Source organism: Protopterus annectens, chromosome 2.part1 (genome assembly GCF_019279795.1).
Source record: "Protopterus annectens isolate FY-2018-M chromosome 2.part1, PAN1.0, whole genome shotgun sequence".
Lineage (NCBI taxonomy): Eukaryota > Metazoa > Chordata > Ceratodontiformes > Protopteridae > Protopterus > Protopterus annectens.
Window position 1 is genome coordinate 1,708,474,665 of NC_056729.1, and position 27,741 is coordinate 1,708,502,405.

The window sequence follows — 27,741 nt, forward strand, 5'->3', positions numbered from 1 at the left end:
CTGCACCAGTCAATCAAACTGAAGTTCTACAATAAAAAGGAATTGACAAGGGGTTCCATGAAACAGTGATGGCAGTACACACGGCTGTTGTGCAGCACCTACTAAGAACTACAGTCGACTTTATTTCTGTGACAATGAACAACACTCTGCAGAGACAAGACTTAGCTCCACAGCTGTCCTGGCAGTTGAATATAGCAGCTTAACTTGCATAGGATCATACAGAATAACAAGACAGGTAACAGAAATTAAGGCCATATCTGCTTCATGCACTAGAACTGCTAATACCTAATCAACCATTTATTTCTTACTCTGCTAATATTTTTTGTAACAGCATTATGCCATCTAGGCATACATGGATGTTATCTCAGTGGCAACAGTAGTAACAGAAAGTAGCTTGTTCAAAATAACAGCTAATATCGCTAGGTATTCTGGTACCTGATGCTGTCCTCTGATATAGCATCCCCCCTCCAACTCTGGTTGAGAAATATTGAAAAAAAAGTGTCCTCTCCTCATGTTTGAAAAGCAAACTTAAGTAAGGCCAAAACATGCATGTCCACAGCTAGTTTGATTATATTGGCCTGAATGTATTAGGTCATACGGTTAAAACTTACATATCTAGCTTGTATTGTTTTTTCCTTTTAAACTATATTTGCAGAACGCAGCTGTTGCAGGTCACACATGAAGCACTAAAGAGGTTCAGGTCTGTAGTCTGGGGGAAAAATACTGAAAACACAAAAAGTCTTGTTTCCTTTTAAAATGCAGTGTATACGTAGCAAGCATTCTTTATAGCCCACTAAAGAAGCCCTTTAGTTCTGAACTCAAATGTAATACCGACATTCATTTCTGAATGCTGGTATTGTACTGTAGACCGATTGGACCACCTAACACTTTTTGTCCAAGGAGGTTTTCCCATTTGTCTTATCCTAGCTGCACTACTGTATATTTGTGAGAATTAAACTGTTCAGCAAGGCATGCTGCTGTCCACTTTAACCTTTAAGCTACAAGAGCCTAACTTCTAACATGCACTGCAAGAGCAATGAGGCACAGGTACAGTCTGCCTTACCCATCCCAACTTCTTAAGCAGTGAAGGATAAATATAATTATTTAACATTGACTGTGTGTTAGGTTTAGTCCTCAGAAAAAATTACCACCTCAAAAACCTTGTGAACATGTTGAAGTTCCTGTCCACATTCTAGAAATATCATTATGCAGGCTGGTAATAACTACAGCTACCAGTCTATTATGCTACCTTTCTCTGCAAGGTTTATGTTTTTTCTTAATCCTAACTAGAAATACTGGTCTTAAAAAAAATTCACGTGTTCTTGGATTTGATATACACTCTACACAAAATAAGCACAGTTTGCCTTATAGTTAAGCTACGGTTCATACAGATGTACTGCAAATAAAGACATCACAAACTGAAACATTAAACATGGCAAATAAACAATTTAAAAGCACAAAAAACAGCACTCTAACATGAGTTCTCTCTGGCAGTTAGTACTGACAATTAAGGCTATGAACTGCTAGTGAACTACTTCCTATAACAAAAGGGTAGAGGGTTTGATTCCATTCATCTCCATTTGCCTAATCTATAAGTTCCGAACGACCACTTGATGAGACAGTGCTCCTAGGTTGCCCTTTGAAGGGGACACTTGTATCTAAACCATACTCGGTCAGTAAATGTATAAAATAAAATAAAAAAACTCTATAAGTGAAAGAAACTGAGATTCATAAACACTGTATCCCATGTAGCTACACTACCCCATGTATGCAGCACACATGAAACGACTCTCTCCCGTCCCCTTCTCTACTTTTCTTTTCCTCCCTTTCCTACAACACGCACTTATATCCTTTCACTCTAGCATAATCCAAGTTGAAAATATTTTCTCTCTTAAATTAACTCTACTTCCTAGCACCCCTTCTTCTATTTATGGCATCATTAGCTAAGCCTAGACACACCACTGGCTGAGTAGACTTGTGAACCCATAAAAATTGCAAAATAACAAAAATTAATAATTTATACAGACAGGCAATCCCCCTTTCACCCTCTGGTTTAGGGCACCAATCCCTTTATATACTAACTTTGAGATTGCTCTAGCTTCGGATAAAGGGAAACATAAAACTCACCTTCTGCCTCCACTACCTGTCGAGATTTAAACGTAAAGCATATACAGGAAACCAAGCTCTTATATGGATAAATGTCAGTAAAATTTATATGTGATAATTTAATGACTACATTTAATGACATGGTAATATGGCACACAAACAGTTGTAGTAAACTTGACTTCTATGTGCTTAGTGTGGAGGCCCACACTTTCAATAAAAGAGAAAACATGTATACCACAGGCTGTTTATTTCTCTTTAGTTATACAGATAGTTATCATAATTAACGGTACAGTTGTATTCCATTTTTTAGGAGGATTTTATCTTTTGAGTCAGTATTTTATGCCTACTATAGACAAGCTGTTCTCAGTCTTCTATAGCTAAATATTTATTTTAGTAATGAAAAAAGACCTCAAGGTATTTTTTATTTATTTATTTTACATTTGTTGACCGGATTTGTCTGACTGAGATTAATAGCCCTTTTTCAGTGTAGGCCCAAGGAGAAAAGCTCCAACATAGTTTAACAGACTAACATATGTGGATGGTCATGGACGGGTGATACACCCTCAATAGTGGTGTTGCAGTACACTTTGAGGAGGCAACTATTTATGGCAATTCTAATATCCCATTTGTACATCACAGTTCTAAAATCCCTTTTTAATTGGAATCATTACATAAATGATATAACAACCTACCTACTGTAAACTCCTAGTTGGTTTGCTTTCAAAATAAAGGTAAACAATCCCTAATCCGAAACCCTTGGGACCAGCCAAGTTTTCAATTTTGGAATTTTTCGGACTTCAGTGCCCCCAGACATTGAATTACAAATACAGCTTAACTAGGAGTCAAACTTTACAATTAATGCTTACTGTTAGTAGTAAAGGACAAGATAGCCATAGAACTACATTGCTTTGCATAAACCTTGTATGCTGTGCTATGAAGAACTGAAACAACTCATTTTTCAAAATTTGCGTGCACTTTTATTTACAGTAAGAGTCAAGAGTGTTGGAAATGCTCGCTGATCCCCCTCCACACAGAAAGACAGATATGCACACACATACTGGATGTAATTATAAGGTGCAAGGTTGGATCGTGGATTGTGACCATCATCATCAAGTTGTAGTCGGACATCTGATGAAGGGCCGGGAACAGGATTCTTAGGTGGTGAAGTAGCGCTGCAGCAGACAGCCTTGAGTTCTTGAAGTGTCATCTGTCTCATTAACATAGGTTTTCTGTTGAAGCAGTCTCTATTTAATTGAGCAAATTTCCATAATCTGTTGCTCACTGACAAATTCACATTGTACAAGGCCTGCAATTAACTGATCATACACTTTACCCATATCATTAATGGGGATTTGTGCAGCAGTGTCCAACATGTCTTCATCATCACTACCAAGCTCATCATGCTTATCTGCACAGCCGCACGGTTATCTGCATTTCACACCACTGCAGCAATTGACAACTGTTTTCTTTTCTTTTTCTCAGTGTTACCCATTGGAATATCTGCAGTTTCAGACATTTTCATAGTGAAATTACAAACAGTGCAATAAAGGTATCAGTGAACGGTGACAGCATGTGCACTTACGCACTGCTAAAATTATGAGCGCCGATTAGTAAGCGGGGCTGACAACTACGTGAAAAAAACTTTGGATTTTAGAATTTTTTAGATTTCTGAATTTTAGATTAGGGATTGTCAACCTGCACTAAGACAGAATTTGAGAACATAAATCTCTCTCAAACAGGGACTGATACTAGAATACAGTTTCCTCTATCCACTCCATTTAGGAATGAAGATAATTTTCATTCACTTTCTTCCACAGTGCTTAACATCCTGATTTCTGTTTCCTTTTTTAGAGAGTTATAATCTTCACTTTGTAATTCAGAAGTCAGAAACGTCCACGGGGTATTTTAAGCATTTTATGCACAAAGAGAATAGAATTCGGATCTACACACTTTTGGCAGTGTTTCTGGGTTTCAAGGCATAACAGCGCAGTTACAAATCACGTAACTGCTCTTTTTCAAATTAAACTTGCTTTATTGATGCAGGTGTTCCCGTAAAACATACTAAACTGTATTATTTTTCCCTCTCTTTTCAAAGCTGGGTAAAATAAGGGCACTTGAGGTGCAATGAAGTGAGTGTGCTGCTGGTTAAGGGGGAGTTTTATTGAATTGTCACTGTGTTAGTGGACCAAATCACTGCCTTTTTAAGCTAAGTGCTATCACTTAGACATAATCTTTCCCCCTAGGAAACCATAATGGCAAGGATTTCAATAACTCAGGGAAAAATGGGAAAGGTTCCAGTCAGCTTCTATGCAGCTGCTCCAGGATTACGTGGAAACGAAACATTGCTTTACCGCAGTTGTTGAGCCCAAATAAGGACAGTGTGTGCAACACAAAGTGTTATATTTGCATTTCAATTAAATGCATCCAGAACACATGCTGATCTCAAATAATATAAAACAGGCATTTTTTGTGCCACTGATAATTCACATGCAACATACTGTAAACTAATATGTAGCACATGAATACTGTGAGGTGATAAACCATAGTTACACTTCTGGAAACTGACTACAGCAATAAATAGTATTTTAATTAAACACTGAATAGTTGGTAGCATATTGTAATTGTATTACAGCAAGCATGAAGGTTATGCATATCAGAGGTGCCATACAATAAATGATTTAAACATTTTTAGTTAGCAGCAGTATCTGTGTTTCAATACTGATTTCAGTTATGTTTTCCCTTTGAATAAGATCCCAGTTTAGGCATTTTTACAGTTACAGATCTAATAAGTTTCCCCACCTCTGAGGCATAAAAACAAGTTCTTTTTAAAACTGGTATTTGTTGATAGTAGTTCATTTCCCTTTGAGTAAGATTCCAGTTTAGGCATTTTTATAGTTATAGATCTGATATATTTCCCCACTTATGAGACATAAACACAAGTTCTTTTTAAAACTGGATCTTGATGGGGATGGGGGTAGTTCCTTTCTTGAAGCACATACAACAGATGGATACACCAATACACAAGACACTAGAATTAACAAGCTACAGAAATGCTCAGAAAACAGACCTTTCTAGAACGGAAATTTATCCACATATCTACAGTCTTCACTATCCAGCTATCCATCTTCAAGACCTGTTTTATCTAATTTAGGCTTGTGGAGCACTGAAGCCTGTCGCAGCAAGCACAGATGTAAAACAGGGACTGGCCCTAGGAGGGAGGGTGACCTACAATAGGGCATACACACTCACGTTCATACCGAGGTAGGTTAGAATTGTCAGTCCTTCTCCCAGCATACCTTTGAAATGGGCGAGGAAAACAGAATTCACCAGTGAACATAACGTAGAGGTATCCAAAACTGTTTTACTATATAAACTGTCTTGAAAAAAATGTATAACTCTTCATACGTATAATGTAACTATTTTTATATACAGTTCATGTATGTTTTTATTTACTTGTATATTATTTTTGTATTTGATTTTCTTTTGAGCTTTTCTCCCCCTGGTCCTCCACAGAAAATGGGCTCTTATAGTTCCAGTGGACTTTCACAGTAAACAAATTTCAATACATACATTATGATTGGAGATCTGATCGCAATTCCATTTTTGTTCCTGGAGCTTCAACTACTCCATGTACTACCATTTACAGAACAAGAACAAAAACGGTAAGTGTTCTGCTGGCTTTCAAAGCTGCAAGGCACTTAGCGAACACTGTCGAAAAGACAGTGTAACACATCTTTACATTAATAAAAGAAAGTCAGGAACAGTTTGCTGGCACAGACAACAGGCAAAAAGCAAGTTGTTTTTAATTCGCCGCTGTCTTTTGCTGGCCAGCACTGGCAAGTTTTACTGTTAGCATGATACCCGATCTTAGCAGCTTAAGCAGGGGTGCTTAACAATTGTTAAGATCGGGTCTCGCACTACAAAATTGCCTAAGTGGTTTGCCTTTTTCCCTAAACTGGTATGTAATCACTGTACTCCAAGCACTACATTTACTTACAGGGAGATAACTGTAACTAAATTTCATTTGGTTATGGTGCAAATGATCTGAAATATTCATGGCAGCATACATTCAAGTGTGAGTAAAATATCTTTTCTCTTCAGCAGGACATAACTGATAGAGTGTGTGTTTTTCAAATTCTATTTTCCAAATTTCATCAGGTATAGCATGAAAAAAACAATCATTTGAAGGCCAAAGATGGGCAGTGCAAAATAAAATGAAACAGAGACCTTAAAGATTAGATACTCACCATACTAAGTTGATCTGTGAGAACCCCATCTGCAGTGAGTCACTGCTGAGATTTACTCTTCTGAGATCCTGGTCTAGGCACAAAACGCCTGCATTCTGCAGTTGTTGTGCTTAGGGCATGCATACCAACCCATGAAGGATGTCATAAGCCTAACTGTTTCTCCAGAGAAGAGGTCATTAAAAGTTCAAGTCTATAGTACTGCTTAACCATAAGAAATGATACAATAAATGTCATAATAAAATAAAACAATACACAAAACAGACATGCTCAAGGAGGCAAACAACTGCATAAAATGATGGAATAAACTCAATGCTGAGGTTAGAAGGAGTATGAAATGAGGATGACAACCAATTACTATAAGAGACAGCAACTTAATTAGTATGCTAAATTAATTAAATGTGTCCACATAACACATTTAATTAATATGCTAAAATAATTAAATGTGTCATGTGGAATTTGAAGCCACTGAACGAAACGGCTAGTAAGGAGAGTATAGTCTATGAGTCCACATTCCACAACAGAGCTCCTTTATTATGGAATTCAAAGGCAAGGAACCATGTCAATAGGCCAGTCACCGTGATGCACCATATATATCAGTGTAGGACTGGCAGTGCTGGCTTCCAACAGCACTTTCCAAGTCCCATCTGGAATTGTACAAGGGACCCTCCAAACACTTCCTGTGCTGGGTTCCCACAGCAAAGTCCCAAAGGTGGAAAGCGGGAGGTGCATTTTAGCTGTTCTCACCATCATCATCATCATCATCATCATCATAACAAAGAACAATAAAATTGTTTTAGCAGCGGAACTGCTTTTTCTGTTATTCTTAATTGAGAAGGCTTTGGCTTATATGTGGTGTCCTGATCTGTAACTGCCTCCTGCTTTCCAATTACTATATAGAATTATACAAGGGGTCCTCTAACTACTTCCTGTGCTGGCTGCCATTACTCCTTCACTTCCTGGTGACTGGAATGAAGACAAATGCTGGAACTACTTCATATTGTGCTGTCAGCCCAGGCAATAAAAATGCTACTGGTACAGGTCATGGTTAGTCATCTAACAACCACAGAGACATTAACATGCTTTGCATGGATTTAGCATCAAATACAGGAATTTTCCTGTGACAAACACTAGCTTGGCATATGACGTCATGATTTGCACTATTGGAAAGTGTGAGCAGAACCTATTGGGAGAAGAAATCTGGAAAGTGAGCACTTCAGAGCGATTCTGAAAATATTATCAAGTTGTTTGCTGCCTTACATTCATGAAAATGAGCTCTACAATCAGGCAAGACTGCAACATTTCACATAAAATATAAACAAGTTCCTAATCACTGTCTGGAGCCAAATAATGCATACAAACTTTAGGCATATAAGGACTACCAAGCCGGTCTAGGCTGTTTAGCTCACGAATCAGGGGGTTGAAATTTCTGACCTGATTAGCAAGTCACTGACTTTCCCTTCCACCAAAATATCAGTCATACAATAACTCCACCAATAGCCATATCCATGTGATAAGATTTGCACACCTACAATATAAATTAAAGGATATTTTATCTGAGGGGGTTTTATATTACTCCCACTCACCTTTATTTTCTTTTATTAACTCTGCATCTAACCTAATTTGAGGTAAGAGCAAGTTGATTATTCAGAATCACTGTGATACACAATCAACTGTTGTCTCATCATTGTTTTCAAATAATAAGTTTGGTATAGTGAAATGGAAACATTTTATAGATATATATATATATATATATATATATATATATATATATATATATATATATATTTATATACATACATACACACACACATAAATATATAGCTAGATATACACACACACATATGGGTCTACTTCAGATGATCGAACTTTCAAAAGTTCAACTTTCATATAGCCAAGACCACATGATCGAACTTTTGAAAGTTAGAACATCTATTAAAAAAGTAAAAAAAAAAAAAAAAAAAAAGAAAAACAATTACCTGCAAGCCCCACTGCACGCCCACACCACCTGGTATTAATATATACCAACTCCAAGATCGCATTACAGTGCGGAAAAGGGAAATCTTCCTGTGATCTCCGTTAAGAACGTTTGAACTTTCAAAAGTTCGATCATATGGTCTCAGCCATATGGAAGTTGAACTTTTGAAAGTTCGATCATATGAAACGGACCCATACAAATGTATATATACATGTATATATATATATATATATATATATATATACACACACACACACACACACACACACACACACACACACCCATATATATATAATACATTTTCATTGCATTGTCCCTTCAAGAACCTCCCCTACACCTGTCCAAGCAAGATTTATTGTCTTCACTCTGCAAGTCCCCCCAAGTATTCAAATGTGTGCGCTACCCTTTCAGTGAAGAAAAACTTCCTTACATTACAGTTTAATGTACTCCCCTCCCAATTTCATGGTTCCACCACACAGGATTAAGTACATAATGGTGAAAGCAAATTTACTAATCCTAACTCCCTAAACTGCCTCGCCAAACTACTAAATTGCCCACAGTATGCAACACAATTTTTTTACAGGAGTAGACCCCCTTGCCCATCCCAATGTGAGGGTTTTTGTCCTCCATATCTCCCTTATTTAAATATACTGACTTTATAGTTGCACAACCATGGGGAAAAGAGAAACTTTGTGCAGTGGTGAGTACAGAAGACGCATAAACTGCAACTTCCATTCATTCGTTATAAAGGCAAAAACAGTTGAGTAAAGAGGATATGAGAGTTAAAGCTTAAACTACAAAGGTTTTTTTTTTCTTTTTAGATGTTAATGTTGCAACATCAGCACATCTCATTTTTAATATTTACAATTCCCAGGCCAAGATGAAGTTAATACAACTGATAAAAATGTAATGTTTCTGCTGGCAGAGTCTTATAAAAAATACACAGTTTGTGAAGATGATAGCAATAACTACCAAGCAGATCACTCTTGTACTTCTTTTAAATTAATTTTCAAATACATCTTCTATCTTACAATATGCTCCTGCAAAGCAATGCAGAGCAATCTGAGGTCAGGCTTGCACACAGAAGCTAACCTTTGACCTGTTCAGAAGGGAAGAAGGTACGCAGGAATTGTTTCTATTCTGCTCTCCAGTTTAAAGTTTAGCTCCTGCAAAAATGGAACATAAGGACTTGAATTACCAGTTTGTGTGGCAATACAGTAGCAACTGCTGCATCCAGATCAAAAGACAGAAATGTGCTGCAGCACTGGGAAAAATGAAAGAAAATTCTATTTAGCCTTACAGTTCTTGCTGCATCCAAAATTATATCAAGAAAGGAACACATTGCATCTAAGTTAAGAAAACAGTATGACTGTGAATCATGGAATAATCAGTCCCATCATGCTGCATTACCTGTGAAGCTATGCAGAAACAAAATCCAAAGGCAAACAACTGGGTGAAAGATGGGTGGTGATACACGGCAGTAGAGAGTGCCAAAAAACTTAACATTGTTGGCCCCATAACAGCTCATCTGGCATGCTGTTGTTCTAACACTTTGAAAAGTTAACAGTTATTAATGTTTAAAACAAAGCATCTGTTCATCTCCTGAGAGTACACACATTTTCTATCCATTTGTACCTTACTTTGTTGGCCAAAGATCCAATGCATTTTAGTAATACTGGAAGCTGAAAAAATGTCAAATTCAATACATGTTTATTTACTCATTATATTCCAACAATGATAAGTGTTAAAACCTTCAATTATAGTGAAAAATACACAAATAAACATTTAGAGTACGACTGCCAAAAACACCATCTGCTGAGGCACTAAAAAATCCCTCAGAAAAAAAAAGCTAAGTAAGAGATTTTTTTTCAGACTGGATTATCCCTGAGCTGCTTTTACTGATCACTTTGCTGAGTTCATTAAGCTAATTGAATAGCAAAGCCACTGCATTTTGAGGGCATTAAACAGTTTTTAAAACCGGATGTGAATTAAAAAAAAAAGTCAGACCCTTGTTTTTGCAACAGTATTGGCCTCCAGACAGTTCTAGCCAGACCGCATCCCAACCTAATTGGCTGCCAGAGCTCACTGCCAATTAAATATTAATATTGTAACGACACAGAGATTGCTGCAGCCTTGTGTTCCAACAACACAGTAAGGATTACAGAAAAGGGAAGGCCTGGAGATGGTCAGAAAATTAAATAAGTAAGCTTCTAACTACATGTGGGTCTCACTCCAACTGACAGCTAAACATGAAAAAAGATGAAGAAGCAGGTTTTACACCTTCCTAATGTTCATAACCATACTCTTAATTAGCCATACGTCTTAGAGGAGGAAGACGGGAAGAGGTCTGATAAAGATTCCGCCTCAGTTTGGACAAAGTAGGTGTAATTCACCTTCCACTGGATGCATAAAATATGAAAACTGGATGTGCGCACCCAAACCTATGTCCTAGTCCGAACTTTCCTGTTGGCCTGCAGTCATTAGGAGCTTTAAACAGACTGCGTGCACTCAGCAAAGAAAACGGCAAAGGAGTTCTTGGCACAAAGACTACAGAAGTCTCATTAGATATTCTTTAATTAAGTATCTGTACTAAATATGATCACTCCCAGGATTTCTAGCTTACTGTCTGTTTACTTTTGTTTGTAGTCTATTATACAGCACACTCCAGGGCCTTTGCATAATCAGGTTTTTATTTTGTTTGCAGTCCTAATGCTTTAAGTTCCACTGTATGCTATGGTTTTCTTCCTTCTCTAAACACACAGAGTATGCATATGTATATAAATAACATGAAACTCGCTGCTATAAAAGGATAGTGCCCCATGTGCTGCTGGAAATTAAAGTAATGTGATTTTTGAATAAAATGCACTACTCTATGAAAGCCTAAAACAACCCTGCTGAAGGAAGTGATTTTTATCTTAATGGGTCTGGAAATCATTTTTCGTTCATGTCAAAATGTCTGAAATATAATTACACAAAAAACCTACATGGACAAAAATGATTTACACAGACATAACCCTTATACTTGATAAGGGTGGCAGTGGTCATGAGAAAAAGGTCTAGCATCAAGTTTTAAAAATGGCATTAAATTAATTGCACTCAGTGATTTTTTTTTCTTTTTTTTAGTTGGTGCTAACGTTGCTAAACTAATACAACTACTACAGTAAGGAAGTACGGACAGTATTACATTTTTACAAGCAGCTTTATAAAACTGTTTAAATAAAAGCCCCTGCATATCTATATTCAATCTTAATGCGATCAATGAGCTAAACCTTACACAGCATTGAACACAAACCATATGTTACTTTGCGGTTATATTGCTGCACCAACAGGGTACTCTCTACCAACAAATGGACTATCCATATTTTTAACAGTATGTTTCCTGAACATGGATCACCAAAACCACTTTTTACATAGCCATGACACAATACTTGGTGAAGGGAATTAACACTGAGCCACAGGCTTCCCTATACTTTATTGAGTGAAACTCATCCCTGTTAAGACTCAGATCACTGTTTTCCATAGTAAGTCCTAATGGTGCATTTTCTACATGTATGCTAGTAGTAATTTATTTGTTTTCACGTATTTCCCTTTTCTTCATGTTGCTGCATCAATGGAGTTGGTGTACATAAGTTCAGGAGGTGCACATGGGCTTATACCCTACACAGGGGTCTAGGAAAGTCACCCCCTGCAAAAAGAGCTTACGTGTATCTTTTTTTTCATTACTGTGAATTCTTGAGCATTTATGAATGGCAAGTTGGTTCCTCATAAAGTTATAACTTGATGAGTCATAGTGGAAACTCTACATGCTTGAAGTCTATAAACTAATGATATCTCAGTACTGTGCTAGTTATCTTTCTTTTTGTCTGTTCTGCCTCTGGAAGAGAAGAGGGCATAGTGGTTATTGCATAGAAAGTAGAAATCTAGATTAATGTCATATCCCACATCTGTTGCACAGGATGCCCACTATGCGACTGTGAATAAATGACTTAATATGTCTCCACTGCCCATGAAAAAAAAATGCTTACTCTTAATGGTACAAGCAAACAGTTCCTCTCCTATGCTACATTTCTATGTGAATCGTAAGCTGTATGTCTTCCTGTTTCTTTTGATTTAAATTAATTTCCTCTGTACTTTCCTCTGTCCTCCACCTACAGAAAAGGCTATCTTTATGGGTCAGTGGTGTATATTCTATCTACCAAGTGGAAAGTTACTTATTTTGATGTTGGCATCTTTTACTAGCCCTTAAAGCATTTTGGGACATATAAATGCAACTGCAGGGTATGAAAAGTGTTGCTGCCTTTATCTGAAACCAGATTTTCTCCTCTGTTCAGTGTCTCTCTCTCTCTCATTCTTCACAGTTTCTTTGTCTTCCATCTACCTGTTTGACTACTTGCTTATCTCATATATTGACAAATGAACAAAGTTACCATCAGAACAAAACTGCTACATTCACAGAGAAAAGCAACCATTCCATCTATTTTCACCCCCACTGAATCCAAATTGATGAGTAGAAGGTAAGATGACCGTGTTTCAGAAGATAAAACTCTGCGCCTCTGACTAGTATATGACTATTAGCCCAGCCAGCTATCCCAGAGTCCAGATACCAATGTCACTTTAACCATTAGTGTTTTGTCAGCAGCCCACAGGAACTACAGCATTTATTTGTCAAACGCTTGAGTAAAGATTCCAAAAAAGCAGCAAAAATGGACAAAACCTTGCAAAGTCTGAAAAAACACTTTCACAGAACAGCCACTTTGCAAAAACAAAAGGAAAAACAAACAAAAAGAAACAAAGACAAAAACAAACCAGAAGCAGGAGCATTTGCATACCTGGCAATGTACTTCTGGTAAACATTTACATCTTCAGTAACAGCTGGCTTCTCGGATGGCAATCCGTTCCTAATGAAAATATATCCACAGTGGTTAAACAGTCAGTTGGAGTATACATCCTAGTTGAGAAGCACAAACTGAAAAGTGTTTTCCCTAAAACAGAATTGGCATATTTGTTTATAGCCTGAAATCAAGACGAAGGTAAAGCACACATAAACACAAAAACACACACACACACACACATGAAAAGAAATACATACACATACATTCACAAAAGAAAAAATACACACACACACACACACACACACACACACACACACACACACACACACACACACACACACACACACACACTCTCATACAAGCAGTTCTGCCTTACTAGTCAAGGAAAACATAGCAGGCATGCATAGTATTGACATTTGCAGTTAAGAGAAGTACAGCTTATCCAGTCTGAACTGCATATGCAAAAAGGCTAATAACTGGTGTAAAGTTAACTACAGATTTTTTTCAATGTTTTTACTCCAAAATAACTGCTGTCAGATTTCAAATACTGCAACTGTATTTCTTTCTGATGCATAACATTGAACTAAAGTTTCTGACGTTTTTGTTTATTCGGTGATGTAAAATGAAAGTGTTAAGTCTGCCCTCTTTGTACAAACCACAATACACACTTGTATCTCCAACGGTCTCAAGTAAAGTTACATACATTATGCATTTCCAGTTTCCTTGCTCCTGCAAGAATACCCATTATAAGAAAGTAATATTAGAATTTCACAAGACAGATGTTCACACAGACATCATTGTCGGTGATATACTATCTAATCAGTGTTGCTACTGTTTTATGGGAGCTATTAAGGCTCAGTTTTTCTGTTTTTAAGTTAGAATCCATCTGAATTAGTACATCTGCGATAAGGAGGTCCATCCTCGTCAACCATCAGGACTAAGAATTATTAGTAAGAACAACTGATAACAGAGCTGAAGCTACCATTTCCAGCACACTCTGCTGTTCCCTGATCCTTCACCCCTGATTTGGCACCCCCACAACTTTTGAAGTCGAGGAGCCCCAAAAGTCCTCAGGCTTGTATTCTCTATTATGGGGGAAAAAGCTCCAGCAAACTGCTTGCTACAGTTTAAACCACATTTCAGTCCTGACTGCAAGTGCCGTACATTTATGAATGCCAGTTATCAATAATGATCAGCGTTTTCTGATCATGTCCCCTAACACTTTGTGCCAAGAGGGGCTGCTCCCCCCTTTTCCCACACTAGCTACACCACTGGGTGTTGGGCAGCTTAAAATATAAAACTCTTATAGGCCACTGGTCGCTTTCACTTTACCCATAATGCTATGCATGTTTACTTGCTCTTCAGACATCCCTTGTCGCACATGCGTGCTTCATCTGAGAATGCTAATCATTGTGACACGCATACAACTGCTTATTTGTTGTCTACATTGTTATTGTCAGGTCACTAGATTACATTTGTCACTTTTTGGAGTATTTGGCTTTCTCCTCCCATTCTCTGTGGTATGTTCACCATACTTTTTGCTTTGTACTCTTACTGTTTGTTTCATTGATTTTCTTGCTCCAAAGGTTTCTTACAAAATGTTAATTTGTGGGTTAAAAAAATTATTTATCTAGTTATTTATTTGTCTTTTGTTTACTGGGAAAGTCCATCTGGTTAATACGGGGAGAAAAGCTCCTTTTGCTTATATTGCCTTATTTTAAGTATATGAATAAAGCTCACAAGCAGGCTGTTGTTTTATGTTGTTGCTTTTGACAGTTTGTTCATACATTTTTCTCCCTCAGTCTATTTGACTGCTGCCCCATTTTCTCACTTTTTGTAAATATTTATTTTGACACATCACTAACCACCAAGCAATCTCTGGTCATCTTATTTTAACCCCACTACAAATCCCTTCACTCTATGCTTTATGATCTCCCCTGTGCTCTAAGACAGGCTCTAAAGGTATAGGTTCCCTGCCAGACAAGCAATGGAACAGGCTGACAGAGGCTTGATCATCTCTACATGTGAAGGATTTAGTACTTCCCTTTTTCCTTATCCCCACATGCTGATACTATCATTAGGTAGGCTTGGCAGGCCATAGGGTCGGACTGTCCAACTTTAATTCATCTGACACCCCCCCCCCCCAGCTTGAGTTCATATCCAAGAACTCTGGCCTCTGTTAGTTCCCACTGGATAATGTTCGGCACTCTCTTCCCACTCAAGATAGGCACCTTCATCCTTTCTGCTGCTGTCAGTTGCCCGAGACATTAAAGAAACTTGTGTTCCCCGAGTTTTAGTTAGGTCTTTATCCCTCTATGCCAACACAGCAGTTTAGTTTTTGGTGGATAATTATTGTTTTTTGGTAGCGCTGTCACCTCATAGCAAGACGTTGTCCCATTCGGTTCTCAGCTAGAGCGTCTTCTGTGTGGAGGCATACGTGAATGGGGCGTGCCTTCGTTGAAGGTTGTGAGTCAGGGCTGGTAACCCAGTACATAAAAATCCACTACCAATCATTAGCGGACCGGAGTCCCGCTGTGGCGACCCCTAACCGGGAAAAGCCGAAAGACACAAACAAACAAAGAGTGCAAGTCCAGGAAAAAGATCATACTCTGGAAACGTCATTCTCTTTGTATCTAATGGTTGGGTGAATCTACTTTTGAAAAAGTATGTGACATTTGGGTATTTTAATTCAGCTACTTTAAAAGAAAGGAGAAACAGGATGGTTTCAGCAAAATATCAAGCTAGCTTTGCTCTTCCTCCTACTGATACTTCACCCCTGAGTTCTCTACTATGGTCAGCCCCATCAGACCAGAGTGCTGTCTGCGGCTAAAAGTCAGAAGGAGTTGAGACAGTCCAACCTACCACTTGTTTTCCAGCTATCATTCCCAAGAAGCCAAAGTCTGAGGAGACTCCCTCAACCTATTTTCCTGGTTTTACTAAAGTTCCTATTACTGTGTTTTCTGAAAGCTCTCCTGATAAACTTATTAGAACTGACCGTGTCTCATTAATTTGTGCCATTATAATTAGAAAGATAATTCTGACCTCTAGACCTTCTTCCATCCATTCTTTTAGGTTTCACTGCAGTGCTTCTGTTCCCTTTAATACTCGATACAGAAAAAACATGGTGACAGTTTCTGAGATCAAGAACATGATGTCTCAAGGTCTTTTTCGCCACTGATGTCCGTGCTCTCGATGTTGTTGGATGTCCTGCATCCTTGCCAAGGTGACCTTTTAAGTGCTCCCTTTGACAGGGTCAGTGCTCTATGCATCAGCTAGTTTTCTAAACATTCACCCAGGATTTACTATATAATAACTAAGACAACATTACCAATTTGTAAAACTGCTGACTTTCAAACTGTTCACCCTAAAGTTAGTGTACAAGCATTAAGGCTGAATTAAACTGTTTGCAGTCCACAAAAACACATTAATCTAGGAATCCTTTAGTATGCACTATGGATCAAACCACTTGTCTTTGGAAATGTGCTGCCGAATAATAGCTTAGTTTATGGAACCCACATAGTCTTTCTAAGCATGACTATCAGCACACTGCCAGTTCATACACAGAGGTCAAAAATATTTTTTTACACTCTGGAATTAGAGCTTTCGAACATTTTCATAAATTTGCTTTCTTTACATATCTAACATTTTACTGCATTCTACAGATAATAATCTATAGGATTTTTTTTAATAGGTTCATAGGTGAATACTAGGCTAACTGCCATCAAGAGCCACTTTAATCTTAGCCAATAACCTGTAGTTAGGATCAAACCTTATACCTTGTGTTTATAAGGTGAAGGCCTTACCCATTATGCCAATCCCACTAGTAACAGTACTGCGACCTATGACAGTTAATAGCCAGCACTTCTAGTGAAGGTGAGCACTGAGACATAGTGAGTTTCAAAACTCACAAATCATTGTATTACAGTATACCACTGAGTATTATCAATCAATTTACAGATTCACAATAAACATTCTTCATCCAGAAAGAATCTTCTGTATTCACCACTGAAAATCACTTCTCAGTATAAACAGAATAAATTTGATACTTCAGTTCAACAATGATAGTGGTAACTACACATGATAATTTAAATCATGATGTTTGAAAATCACTGGTTATCAGCATGCATTTATCATTAGCAGTGCTGCATGCATTTATCATTAGCAGTGCTGCATGCACATGCATTTATTATTAGCAGTATTTATTATCAGCAGAGCTATTAGCTGTATGCAGTACTGAATCCAGCTCTTTACTAAAGCTTTTTTTTCATATGCACGTACATAAAAAATATCTTTATAGATGTTGGCGAACATCTTGCTTTGTAGGTGTACAACAGATGGCCTGATTTTTCTTCAATTTATGCATGGTAATCTCACTTTCTGTATACATAAAAAAGAATATTGGAAACCCAGAAGGTAAGTCATTCAACCTGGAGAATTCAGAAGGACTTAAAAGAGCCATGTTACTCAACTACAAATGCTAGAACCCAAGGGAAAAACAGACGTGTTCTTGAAGAACACTATTTTCACATGAGTACTAGGAATGCAACGCAGCCGAAGTAGGGAAGGAGACCAGAACACAGACAGAAGACCCATATGATATGCCATACAGAAAAGACGAAGGGACTCTGGGACTAGCCAAATAATTTTGTTGGGAGTGGGGGGAGAATAACTACTGCTGAAACAGCAAAAACTTTAGTCATTTTGTTGTTGGTGCAGTCACACCTATGGCCAATATAGAGTGTCCAGTCCAGCTACTGCATGTCTTAGGAATGTGGGAGGAATATGGAGCACCCTGAGGAAACCATGAGAACACAGGGAGGACATGCAGAGTCCCCACAGAAGGCACCTCAGCTGAGAATCAAGCCAGAGAGCCTCTTGCTGTGAGGGGACAACAGTATCCAGTCCCACATGTTGTCAAATAAAACATCTGGAATGCAGTAAAGAGCTAATGCCTTTGTTTGTACTTCATTACCTCTTTCTAATTTTAAGGCCACACAAATCTCATCTGCAAGCCAGTACTGTAGTCCACCTCCAGTACAAGTTGTCATCATGTGGCATTCCACAATGTGAAACAAGTCATCATCATGTGGCATTCCACAATGTGAAACAAGTCGTTATCATGTGGCATTCAATTATGTGAAACAAGTTGTCATCATGTGGCATTCCACAATGTAAACCAAGTCGTCATCATGTGGCATTCCACAATGTGAAACAAGTTGTCATCATGTGGCATTCCACAATGTGAAACAAGTTGTCATCATGTGGCATTCCACAATGTAAACCAAGTCGCCATCATGTGGCATTCCACAATGTGAAACAAGTCATCATCATGTGGCATTCCACAATGTGAAACAAGTTGGCATCATGTGGCATTCCACAATGTAAACCAAGTCGTCATCATGTGGCATTCCACAATGTGAAACAAGTTGTCATCATGTGGCATTCCGCAATGTGAAACAAGTCATCATCATGTGGCATTCCACAATGTGAAACAAGTCATCATCATGTGGCATTCCACAATGTGAAACAAGTTGTCATCATGTGGCATTCCGCAATGTGAAACAAGTCATCATCATGTGGCATTCCACAATGTGAAACAAGTTGTCATCATGTGGCATTCCACAATGTAAACCAAGTCGCCATCATGTGGCATTCCACAATGTGAAACAAGTTGTCATCATGTGGCATTCCGCAATATATATATATATATATCTGGTAAGTCTGTAGTCTGTGGCAAGGGTGGCACACACAACAAATGTAATGGAGGTTCAAGACAGCAGACTGACCACACAATATGTCTGTATGACAGCCTGTGAGCTGAGCAAAATAATATAGCAGGAGATATACATAGGAGTTCTGCTTGATTTGGACAGGAAAAAATGAAAAAGGACACAGATGAAGTATGCATTTCAGAAAATGCTAATTTTGTCTTAACAAAAAAAAAAAAGTACAGTTTTGTACCTACCATAAATGTAGATGTTCGAGTGTATACACTGCTGCAGTCATTACACTTGGGTTATCCTGCCATCAGGCAGTTCCCCAGTCGGCCTGAGTTCCAAAGTTTTGGTCCGGCGTCGGTTGCTGTCATCTCACCCCTGACGTTAGTGCGACAAGGGTATAAAAGATGCAGCCGACGTCATTTTCTTCAGTTTTTCTTGCCCCAGATGTCAGGTGCCTCTAAATAGGTAGGCAATTCCAATTGCTAATAAAACATACATAAGAAAAGCAAAAAACAACTTACAGCTACCAGCAAATACTCCCCATAGGTAGTAAAGGGTAGAAGACATAGGTACATACCAGCCAGTAAGAGGGGAAGGAGGGAGGGTAGCCTGGACTGCAGCCGTGTATACACTCGAATATCTACATTTATGGTAGGTACAAAACTGTACTACGTTCATCGTGTTACACTGCTGCAGTCATTACACTTGGGTAGAATCCCAAAGCTGAGGTAGGGTGGCTGGTTCTATAAGGCATTAGGAGTGGCTATAAGGCCCTGCAGCACAGCAGTGGTGAAGCTAGCTCTGGATTTAGAGTATAGAGGCAGATGGTAATGCTTGGTGAAGGTATGTACAGAACTCCAAGTTGCTGCTTCCAAAATATCCTTGGTAGGTACTCCCCTGAGGTAGGCATTTAAAGTGGCTGTTGCCCTGGTGGAGTGAGATCTAATGCTGCTAGGTACAGGCTTTCCATGATATGTGTAGCAGAACCGTATACAATGTCCTATCCATTTTGAAACAGTCTGTTTTGAAATGGCTTTTCCCTGTGCTCCTGCAGCATATTCTACCAATAATTGCTCAGATTAACTGAAAGCTTTGGTTTTGTTCAAGAAGAAGCATAACTGCCTGTGAATGTCCAAAGAGTGCAGTAGTCTCTCCCCTTTATTCTGTGGTTTAGGATAAAAAGTTGACAGGTGAATAGTTTGATTTAGAGCCACACTGGATACCACCTTTGGCATAAATGTAGGGTTAGTTCTTAACGACACCCTGTCCTAGTGGAAAATGAGGAAAGGTTCCACTGCCATTAGTGCCTGTAATTCTGAAACTCTTCATGCTGATGTTATTGCCAGGAGCAGAGCAGTTTTCCAAGAGATATATTTTAATTCTGCTGTGTTAGCTGGCTCAAAAGGAGATAAAGTTAGTTTTTCCAAAACAAAGTTGAGGTCCCAAGTTGGAGTAGGTGCTCTACGGGGCGGTCTTATGTGTTTAGCCCCTCTGAGGTACTGTTTTAAGAGAGGATTAGAGAAAATTGGTGGATCCGTGTTGTAATGAGCAGAGATGGCAGAGGCGTGGATCTTGATGGATGAAAAGGAGAGGCCTTTGTCCAGCATTTCAGTTAAGTATTGTAGTATCTGAGGAATGTTTGGGACAAGAGGGTCAATGCTGTGTGCTTGGTTCCAGGCACAGAATCTCTTCCATTTATCCGAATAGGCTTTCCTGGTACTAGGCCTTCTGGCCTCTAGAATGACATCCATAACAGCTTTGGAGAGAGGCATTGCTTGCTTGACTAAGGAATCTTCCATGCAGCTAGGTTTAAGGTCTTTATCTGGCTGTTTAGTATTTGATTGTTGTGCTGAGTCAGCAGATGTGGGATTTGAGGCAAAATCCAGGGTGGTTCTTGTGCTAAGCTCCTGAAGATTGGGTATCAGTGCTGGCGTGGCCAGTCTGGTGCAATCAGGATCATCTTTGGCTCTTCTTGCCTGGCTTTTATGAGTACCTTTGGCAGGAGAGGTACTGGTTGGAAAGCGTAAACTTGTAGGTTCTCCCAGCTGAATGAGAGGGCATCCACTTTCCATGCTTGTGGATGGTAACTCCTTGTGCAGAAGTTTTGTAGCTGGCAGTTTATTGGGGATGCAAATAGATCTATGTCCGGGCACCACCATTTCTGCATTATCATTCTGTATATTTGTGGATTCGATTCCCATTCGTGGGGATCCATGATGTTTCTGCTTAAGTCGTCTGCCAGTGTGTTTTTTTCTCCTGGCAGGAATTGTGCTTGCAGATGAACTTGAAGGTTTATAGCTGTGTTCCACAAGGTCATGGCTTGTCTGCATAGGGGTAGGAGTGAGTGCCCCCTTGCTTGTTTATGTACCACATAACTGTGGTGTTGTCTATCTTTAGCAGTAGTTGTCCTGGATGTAGCAGATCCTTGAAAGCTATAAGGGCATTTTGTACAGCTAGCATCTCTTTTTGATTGATGTGAAGATGCCTTTGTTCTGTGGGCCACGTGTCCTGAATACATTTGCCTGCCATGTGTGCTCCCCAGGCATAATCCGATGCATCTGTTATCAGTGTTTGCCTGGCTGTGGGTTGTGTAAAAGGCTGTCCCTTGTTGAGGTGACAAGCTTGATCCCACCATTGAAACTCCTGTTGAAGGCAAGGGATTAGTGGTATAACTGTTTCGAAACTTTGACAGTGTTGAGACCATACATTCTTTAGGTACCATTGTAGTTTCCTCATATGCAGTCTGGCATATGGAATTAGTAGTATGCAGGATTCCATGTAACCCAAGGCCTGCAGAATTTTTCTTGCAGGGAGTTGGGTCTTTGTTGCCATTAATTGAAATTATTGAGTCAGTTGTCCTTGTTTGTCTGTCGTGAGATAAGCCATCTGAGCCGTTGTGTTCAAGCTGGCACCCAGGAATATAATCTCTTGTGAGGGCACTAGTTTTGATTTCTTTTCATTTACTGTGTACCCCAGGCAACTTAATAACTTTTTTACAAATGCCAGATGCTTCAGAAGAATGTCCTTGCTCTCTGCTTGAATCAGGCAGTTGTCCAGGTACGGATAAATTTGAATTCCTTTCTGTCTACAAAATGCAATTACTGGTGCCAGACATTTTGTGAAGACCCTGGGTGCAGTAGATAAGCCAAAGGGCAGTGCAGAGAATTGGTAGTGCATTGAACCAGCTATGAATCTGAGGTATCTTCTGCAGTTTTGTCTGATAGGGACATGCAGGTATGCCTCCTTGAGGTCCAAAGTTACGAGCCAAGCTTTCTTGCCCAGCATGGGAAGAAGCTGCTGTAGTGTCAACATTTTGAATTTCAGAACATCCAGGTAAGTGTTTAGAGATGAAAGATCCAGAATGGGCCTCCAGGTTTTGTCCTTTCTGGGTACCAGAAAGAGTCCTGAGTAAAATCCTTGTCCTTGCTCCTGTGATGGTACCTTTTGAATAGCGCTGATATCCATGAGTGCTGTAATTTGTTTTTGAGCCTCTGCCCATTGATTTGGTGGCAGATTTGGCATTCCTTTTAACCTTGGCAGAGTGTGAAAGTGGAACCTGTAACCTTGAAATACAATGTTGAGAACCCATTTGTCTTTGGTGATCATTTGCCAATTGTGGTAGAAGAGTGCCAGTTTTCCTCCCAGGGGGGGCTGCCAAGAGGGATTTGTTTGGCAGCTGTAGTGGGAAGTCATTGGAGCTGCTTTTTATATGGTTGGGGCCTGTCTTCCCCTTCTTTCTGGCCTGATGCAACCCATTGTCGAGGCCTGTAAGGACCTTGTGTTTGACCTCTACCTCTTGGATGTTTGTGTCTTTCCCTTTGAGGTCTGTCTGTAATTGGAAAGGACCAATTCTTAGTTGGCCAGTTTCTGCTAAATCTAGGAGGCTGAACCTGTAAGAAATCCTTCACCGTTTGCATAGATTTTGCCTTATCCTCCATTTTCTTTAATACTTCTTCTGCCTTAACTCCAAATAACACATCCTGCTGCAAAGGTGCACCCAATAATTTTGCTTTAACATGATCTGGTAACGTATGTTCTTTTAACCAAGCATGTCTTCTAATGACAGAGCCTGTAACTGCTGCTCTGCAGGAGGTCTCTAGAGAATCAAAACCACATTGCAAAGTATGCTTTCCCACTTGTTCAGCTGCATGCAATAAATCCTGCATTTCTTTAAAATTAGGAGGATCTGATTCTGGAAGCATTTTTTGTTTTAACTGAGACAGTAAAAATTGCTGATATTTTAGCATGCAAAACTGTCAATTTAAGGCTCTCATTGCTAAAGTTGCAGACGTATATACTTTCTTTCCCCATCTGTCTAATGCTCTGGAATCTCTGTCAGAGGGAACTGGATTCTTGGCTGATGAGGCCTTAACTCCTTTGGGTCCCTGAAACATAGTTTCAGGGTCAGCTACAGGGCTTTTATACAGAAATTTATGTGAGTCAGGGACTCTGTAGTATCTGCCAGGTTTAACAGGGGCTGGAGGTAAGGAATCAGGATTTAAGCTGGATTCAGTATACACATCATCCACGATATCTAACACTGGCGGAATAGCAAGGGGTCTGTGTTGAGGTAATAAAGGAAGCCTCTGAGCCTTTTCTTGGATTCTGAGTAATCCTGGCCTTCCCAGTGGAAATGTTCCCTCATGGTATGTAGGGTTTCCCCAAAGGAGTAGTCCTCAGGCGGTGAGGCTGATGGAATTGATTCCTCAGCATCAGAATCCTCATAAGGGGGTAAAGAGTATCCTAGGTCTGAGGATGAATCAGAAGAGATGGACACCTGGTCGGATGAGTCATAGTCTGCATCCTTTTATCAGGAGGGGGAAGGGACCCCCTGATCAGAGTGATTAGGTCTTCGGCCACTTTGAGCATTTGTTTCTTAGGCATGGATGCCTGTCCTGGAGAATGCTGTACTTGTTTCTTTGATTTTAAAGGAGGCTTAGACTTAGCTGAGGGTTTAATGCTTAACTGAGTAGGTCAGAAGACACCCTCTGAAGCTGTGGGTTGCTCAGCTACTCCGAATCCCTCTGAAAGGTTAGTCTTGGTAGGCTGAATAACTTGTGCGTCCAAAGGCCCAGCCATCTCCACGTGGGAGTCAGAGGCGACCTGTGGTTCTACCGAAGTGGCCGTCAGGGGCTGCGAAGGTGCCTCGTTGAAAACTGGAGAACCGGCGACTGGCCTAGAAGAGGCTTCGTCGTCAGTTTTGGGCCCCGGATGCCTATCCTTGTCTTTGCGCTTTTTGTGTATTCTGGTCGTCGGAAGTTCCGATGGCATGGTATAATTTAATTTTCTACCAAAATAATGTTGGGCAAAATCAAACCGACATTTAATAGTGCGCTTGTTAAACCTAGCACAAACCCGACAACCAGTGACGTCGTGGTCTGGGCCTAGGCATGGGATACAATAGGAATGGAAATCCTTATGAGGTATTTGCTTCCCACAAGAAATACAATTATTAACTTTTACTGACATCGGTCTGAGGTAAGAAAAAGTTTCCGCAACAGGGTACTTAGCTTTGTAGAAGACTTCGGTTCTGGATTCGGAATAAAAATCTCAGGAGACGGCCGACCGGCACTTACGAACTGCTTTTGCTTCGGGCACCGCGCGACAAGAAAGACTGAAGAAAATGGCGTCGGCTGCATCTTATATACCCCTGTCGCACTGACGTCAGGGAGGAGGTGACAGCAACCGACGCCAGACTAAGACTTTGGAACTCAGGCCGACTGGGGAACCGCCTGACGGCAGGATAACCAAAGTGTAATGACTGCAGCAGTGTAACATGATGAACATCAATAAAATGTGTTGAAAATTGTAACATTAACTGGAGGATAGTTATAATCATAGTTCAACAGTTAACTTTCAGCTTCATTGTTTTAGCGCCCAGGATTCAGTCCTGACATCTGGTCATCTCTGTGCCTAGTGTGCATGCTCTGCCTATGTCTGTATGAACTTTTTCTAGATATGCTGATCTGTTCCCACCTTCCCAAAACATGGTGATCTAAAACTGCCTATAATGTGACTTGCATCATGCCCAAAGAATGTTTCAAATGCACTGATTCGCCTACCTAGTTAACAGATAAAAAAATCTTTTTTATTTTAAAACAGCCATTGGGGTACAATTTAAAAGCAGTTTGCTCTTTTCTTGTACTCTAGATGGGAGAGGAAAGGTGGCTGTATAATGGCCAAAAACAACTAAAAATGTACCGCATTTGTGTGTGTATTATGTTATAGATATATGTCAAGTGTGATTCTGATAAACTGTTGATTGGACTCGATGACACAGTGTTTTTCACAACATTTGGTGTATTATGTTCATTAGAAACATGTTATAATGTACCTTTTGATGTTGCAAGGTATACAAACAACAGTTGCTGCCTGGTTGGAAATCCTAGCACCTCCTTTTTCGCGATATCTTTCCCTTTCCCTCTTATATGTTTAAGCTGCAATGCTGTTAAGAAATGGTGATCACGCATGTGTTAATTCTTATGACTTATTTCCCCTAGCTGATCATGGAGTTGTCTTGTCAACATGGAAAAATCAAACTTTTATTGGTATGACTCAAACATTTGAAGAAATAAATCTTGGAAGTTTAGCACATTTATTTACTTATATATTTGTGAAAGTATAATAACTGAGCCACCACAGTTGATGTGCAGTTTTTTTTCATAAAAGGTACAATGCAAATTACTTGCTGAGTTTTGCAGTACGTATTAATTTTTCTGCCTCTGGAGCACTGCATTATGTTGTGAATAACATTTTGCTTTTAAAAATGATTGCTGGAATGACACTGAAAAAAGCAAATCAGATTGCACTCACCATCTCAGCCTTGAGGCATTCTGTCGGAAAGATCTAGAATTGTACTTAAGCACTGAAGTTACCAGTGCTTTTAAAATCCCTTTTGAAGCCAAACCCTCAGCTATCTTGAGTTTCATGAAATGGCCTCAGTTTTGCCTCATATTGGTAGTCTGTTCCTCATAAAATTTGTGGTTTTCTGGCACATCATTAGGATTGAACTCACTAAATAATGACAGACAACTGAGTTTCATTTATCATAAGAAGCAGGATAACGCAAGCCCTTTCATTCTATCAGCTAAGTTTACCACAATAATACTTAGAATCTGTGCATGATTTGGGGTGTTTGTTCCCCCAATATTTTGTCCAGAATTCATGTACTAAGAGGCTGAGAGATATGTTTTGAAGTAAAGCTAAAAGTTAAAAAAAAAATGAAACAAAGACAGATCTGTAGTGATTGGCTAGACAAGGAAGTCCTTCAAGCGAGTAAAAGGTAAAATATATGAAACTGTTCAACACCACATCCAGTGAAGGAAGGAAGAGACAGTGTGTGTGTGTGGGGGGGGACTGCCATATGCCATACAGGCACAGATGGTTGTTTCAGTGCACAACGTCTGCAATGCCAGTTAAAGAAGACACTGGATTAACAACTCAGGATAGAAATCACAACTTACTGCTAACCCAGTGCAATAGTACTGTGAAAGTACCAGTTACTTACCTGTTTCCTCTACCGTCTTTTCCCTTCTGTATGTTACGTTCATATAGGTTCATAGGTTAGTACTACGCTAACTGCCCTTGCAAGCCATTTTAAGCCTAGCCAATTATCCCTTGTGAGATTCAAACCTTGCACCTTGTGTTTGTAAGGCAAACACCTTAACCATTAAGCCACCCTCCCAACGTTGCTTAATTATTTGTAGCCCATCCATTGTTACTGCAGCCACACATTTTAAAAATCACATCTCATAGGAAGACCTGTTTACACTTCTAACACTCTTTTTCTAAATAAATGTGTCCTAATCTTCACTACTTTCAAAACAAGATTGCGATACTTTGCATTTATGTTCACCCTATGCTTGAAGCAACCCAACTCCCTTGGTCTACTCTATTTGTCGCTCTCATTGTTTTATTAATTCCTTCATGTTAATTGTACAATTATTTTTGGCATTTATTTATCTTCATTAATTTCCTTCATCTGCATTCCAAATCCTGATGCACGTTCTTGTTTTTGTTTCTGCATTCACAGCTGCATATCATTTTCAAGAGTTTTAAGGTTTGTCAAATTTTTTCCAAGTTTCTTGCTGAGACAAAAAGAACTATTTTACGCAGTTTTTATTTAATGTTTAAACGCAATAAAACAGTATATTATCATCCAAGAGAAACAGCAAACAAAAAAAAAAAAATATTTACAACAGTGTCTACATGAATTAATCTAACAAATTCTCAATTTCCATTCTAAGTAAAAGAACAAAAATATATACACATTATTATAGAAATTTTAAATCAGTAACGAACAAGACATTTTTGAGAAGCTGCAGTGATCTCGTATAACAGATTTGAAAATTCACAGTTGCTCAGGAGGAGGAGTATAGATGTAAGGAAAGTTAATAAACAGTGCCTAAAAACAGCTGCTCATTTACATGCTTTTATAAATGTATGGCTGCTCTGCAACACACAAAGTATAAAACAACTGCTTAAATACTCATTTGAACTGGGGAGGCACAGACCTCTCATCATCATCTTATGTCGGCTGTTCCCGTTAGGGGTCGCCACAGCGGATCAACTGTTTCCATTTCTTCCAGTCCTCTGCAGCTTGCTCTGTCACACCAACCACCTGCATGTCCTCTCTCACCACATCCATAAACCTTATCTTAGGCCTTCCTCTTTTCCTGTTACCTGGTAGCTTCATCCTTAGCATCTTTTTCCCAATATACTCAGCATCCCTCCTCAGCACATGTCCAAACCAATGTAATCTTGCCTCTCTGGCTTTGTCTCCAAACCTTCCAACCTGGGCTGACCCTCCAATATACGTATTCCTAATCCTGTCCACTCTGCCACATCCAGCTCAAACTCCT

The 27,741-nt window shown here is 39.3% G+C and overlaps 1 protein-coding gene across 3 annotated transcripts in view; it reads right to left on the bottom strand.

Moving 5' to 3' along the window:
• Window positions 1-27,741, bottom strand: part of CASZ1 (castor zinc finger 1) — a 668,840-nt gene that overhangs the window by 184,358 nt on the left and 456,741 nt on the right. For 2 of the 3 annotated variants that reach the window (XM_044063159.1, XM_044063157.1), the window contains exon 4: window positions 13,158-13,226. The exons of the other annotated variant lie outside the window; for it this stretch is intronic. In XM_044063159.1, coding sequence (XP_043919094.1) covers window positions 13,158-13,226 — 69 coding nt within the window. The remainder of the gene's footprint in view (window positions 1-13,157; window positions 13,227-27,741) is intronic. 3 annotated transcript variants of the gene reach the window in all.